The 4443-nt window shown below is 37.9% G+C and overlaps 1 protein-coding gene across 1 annotated transcript; it reads left to right on the forward strand.

Annotated features, from left to right (window-relative positions):
• Positions 1–503: 503 nt before the first annotated feature.
• LOC109065958 (claudin-4-like) lies at positions 504–3887 on the forward strand. The gene is made up of 2 exons (XM_042738993.1): positions 504–1409; positions 3105–3887. Exons 1-2 carry the CDS (start codon positions 903–905, stop codon positions 3723–3725), a joined length of 1128 nt encoding a protein of 375 aa, XP_042594927.1. The 5' UTR covers positions 504–902; the 3' UTR covers positions 3726–3887.
• The last annotated feature ends 556 nt before the right edge of the window (positions 3888–4443 follow it).

Raw genomic sequence — 4443 nt, forward strand, 5'->3', positions numbered from 1 at the left:
CTGGTTCCTAATTCAGCATTTGGCAACTGGATTTGGACTCTTCGTTCGTTTACCTGTCTTTTATTTCCTGTTTCTTTAGTTCTCATATGCTAATTTGTTTGCATTGATAATGTTCATCCCCTGTGTCTTGTTTGGTTCCTTGTTTACCTGTGTGTTTATTCCCTCACTGCTTAAATAAAATGTGTAAATGGTATGTATGACTTGCTTGCAGTGTCTTATTCTTTGCTAGTCTTTGAATAGAGATGATCTGGAAAATCTTGTTTTTGTACTCTTTTCTCATCTCATTCCATTTGTTCTACTGGTAGATATGATTTAATGCTAATGAAGTATGTATATATGTATGTTTCAACAGAGAAGATGAAATTTGCAAGTACTATGTCAATAAATATACTTCTGGATTATTATAAATGATCTTGGAATTTCATTTCTATACGTATTTATCCTTCATTAACTGAAAATTGAACATTAAACCTTTATTGCCTATAGCTGTCAAATGAATAAATGTTAAAACACAAAATAAAAATGACTACAAATTAAAATATGATAATATCGCTTAGCTTTATTTTTAGCTTCAATTGTTTTGTTTTCAGTCTCGACAAGTTTGTGTGTGATATCTACCCAGTCCTTTTGGTTGATGACTTGGTTCCTTTGTGTTTGTGTGACCCTTTATTGTTCATCGTTAATGCGCTTCTCACCGAAACCAGCCGCTGTATCCTGTTTCCTTGCTGGGGAATCTGGTCGACTTGAAAATTCACCTTAACCTGGTTTCAGGTCCATCTGACCTGGACTCCTCCCTTCTGAGACAACCTTAAAACTCTGAAAGCTAGGATCAGAAGTCATTACTACGATTAACAGAGGAGCAAACACTTCCAAGCCAACGAAGCTGAGCAAACGAGAGCAAAATGGTGTCTATGTGTCGACAGATTCTAGGCCTGTCCCTGGGCATTATTGGTTTCTTGGGAGCGATTATTATTTGCGCCCTTCCTATGTGGAAGATGTCTGCGTTCATTGGAGCCAACATCGTGACAGCCCAAATCGTCTGGGAGGGCTTGTGGATGAACTGTGTGGTCCAGAGCACAGGACAGATGCAGTGCAAAATCTACGACTCGCTGCTGGCTTTACCTCAGGACCTGCAGGCTGCTCGGGCACTTGTGATCATTGCCATCATTATCTGCCTCTTTGGGCTCATCCTGGGGATCGCCGGTGGAAAATGCACCAACTTTGTTGAGAGAGATGACTCCAAAGCAAAGGTGGCAATCGCCAGTGGTGTGATCTTCATCGTCGCTGGAGTGCTGGTCCTGGTCCCCGTCTGCTGGTCAACTAACACCATCGTCAGGGATTTCTACAATCCCATTCTCACAGATGCCCAACGGAGGGAGCTTGGGCCTTCTCTCTATATCGGATTCGGTGCGGCTGCACTGCTAATCCTGGGAGGAGGCATTCTGTGCAGCTCCTGCCCGCCTAAAGAAGACAACTACAACATCAAGTACTCTCAGCCACGGTCCACCGCCACCAGCAGAGCCTACGTCTGAAAGTAATCAAGCATGCAAAGACATTTTACTTACAAGGACCCTTTTTTTCGTAAAACCTATTTTTTCCCATCCCTGGATTTTTTTCCCCAAGGAGAAACAAAGGAAGGACAGTGTCTGATATGGCGTGGTTTATTTACTGAGACTTTATGCTGTGATTCTACAGATTGCTGAACGAGAAAGTGTGCATTTATAATGTGATGAGAGGAATCTAACTCAGGGAAGCGACGGAGATCTGAAACTGTTTTTTTTCTTTTTAGAAACAAGCTGTTCCTGTAATTTATCTTCAATATGACAATATATAGTTCTATTAATCATTATAGGTATCTGACTGTTAATAAACTACAAAGGCCATGGTTTTAGAAAATGTGCAATAACCATCTACATTTTTTCCAAACATAAATAAGAATTTTCGCACAAAGATGTCTTAATCATTAAATTTGTCTTACTCTGTTTATGGAAATAAATGCTTCTGTAAAACAATTTATTAATACTGCATTGGATTCATTTCATAGTAATAGTTATTCTCACATCAAAGTAAACATTAAGGATCGTGCTGAAACTGTTGAAAATAGGACAGAGATGTTAGAGAAGACCTCCTGTAAAACCAGTTTTTAGCAATGCTGTTAAAAAATTCTCTATTTTGCTGTAAAAAAAAATTAATAAACAACTATCAGACATGTTTAGTCTGTCTCCACTTCATTCTAAGAAATTTAGTGAAAACTGGACCTACTAAACAATTGTTTCTTCAGTAATATTTGATCATTGACTGTGCATTTGTTTTCAAATGGGTGAACAGATAATCTATAACTTTTTTTTAAACAACTGCCAAAAAATACAATAATGCTGCTCAGTGGTGAAAGACCAGCCAGTGGTGGATTAAAATGATTTTTAGCCAGCAAGCTTTAAAAAAAAAAAAAAGGATAATTCAACATAAATAAAATGAGTGTAAATTCACCAGATCTAAGTGAAGATGCTATAAAGAGGAGGAAGGAGAAACAGATATTTCTCAACCACACTTTCTTACTTTTTATAAACAGTTTAATTGAATTCCAATTAAACGTCACCCATAGTTTGATATACTGCTCCCTATCAAGAGAAAGCCATTCATATTCTAGCCCTTACAGAGCAAAACTATATGGGAATATACTGCAAAATATAATGCGATGTATTACATAATACATTTCCATATATTGGAAACTAGTGCTTACATTTTTCAATATCTGCTCAATATATTTTTACACATGCAGTATCATATCTTATCACATGCACATCTATATAAGGCGTTTTACTCTATATATAAATTACACATATTGTCATATAAGTAAATATATTGTCACATATTTTTCAATATGTGATTCCTTATGTATCATTCAATATATATTTACAAGATATATTATTCTGTATAATTTCTAATATACCGTTATGTCATTTCATACATTGAAATATATTTTCTTTGTAGTGCTGCGACTAAATCACATCTGTTTAATTATTAAAAGCACTGTTGCTCAGAAATAAAACAAGAATTCCTAATGGTTGTTCTCTATCTTCCGCAGCCCCTCAATGGCTCTGCAGGTCTTGGGAATCACTCTTTCAATGATCGGCTTTGCAGGAACCATCATCATCTGCGCTCTGCCCATGTGGAAGGTGACGGCCTTCATGGGCACAAACATTGTGGTGGCTCAGGTCTTCTGGGAGGGCCTGTGGATGACGTGTGTGTACGAGCGCATCGGTCAGATGCAGTGTAAACTCTACGACGCGCTGCTGGATCTGGATCCTTCCCTGCAGGCGGCTCGCGGGCTGATCGTGACCACCATGGCTCTGGACTGCTTGGCTTTCTTCATCTTTCTTGTTGGGGCTGACTGCACAAACTGCCTCAGTAACCCACGAGCCAAAGCACGGATCGTGGTGGTCTCTGGGATCACCTTCATGCTTTCTGCACTGACCGCTGTGGTGCCCGTGTCCTGGACGGCCGACTCCATCATCAGAGACTTTCACAATCCTATCGTGCATGAAGCGTTGAAGAGGGAGATGGGGGCGGCGCTCTATGTGGGCTGGGTCACGGCGGGCTTTCTGTTCGTCGGTGGGGCGGTTCTCTGCACCAGCTGCCCACCAGAGCGGCACAACTACTCACCGAGATACACAGTATCCAAGACTGACACTCACAGTGGCTACGCCATAAAGAACTATGTGTGATATACAACACATGACACTAAACGGACTCGCTGATCAAGTGCAACAGTGATATTACACAACTGATAAACAAGTTCAAAGAATATAATATACTTGGCTTTTGAGGTTTCTGTGCTAAATAAGAAAAGTGAAAATAGGTATTTTTAATTGACTACCAAAAGAAAGAAAGAAAGAAAGAAATTTGTGCTTGTCAGTTTTGTGTACTAATCTCTGTATGTATAAAAAAATAAAAACATTTAAAACCTTAGATGACTCAGATTTAGATGACATCAGTATATGAATATTTTGTGAGTGAATGTGTGTGTGTGTGTGTGTGTGTGTGTGTGTGTGTGTGTGAAAGAGAGAGAGAGAGAGAGAGAGAGAGAGAAAGAGATTATAGAGAATTTATTAATGTGTTTAATATTGTTTTCTGTTTTGTAATGCTTCATACAAATAGTAAAATGATTACTGATCAATATTACTGAAAAATATCCCATGAAGTATTCCATTAAAATGAAGACAATGCATTCAACTATTTATCTCAAACTTTGATTTGATATTTCACATTATGCATTTATCTAGTAGAAATAAATTAAAGAGATAAACCATACAAATTTAAATTCTGTCATCATTCAATCACTGCCATATTATTCCAAAGCAAAATATTTTGATAGATATGAACATTATTTTCTTTTTATGCATTGTATTTTAAATGTAATAATTGTGATTTTGTGTGATATGA

Source organism: Cyprinus carpio, chromosome B15 (assembly GCF_018340385.1).
Source record: "Cyprinus carpio isolate SPL01 chromosome B15, ASM1834038v1, whole genome shotgun sequence".
In the NCBI taxonomy this organism is placed as follows: Eukaryota; Metazoa; Chordata; class Actinopteri; order Cypriniformes; family Cyprinidae; genus Cyprinus; species Cyprinus carpio.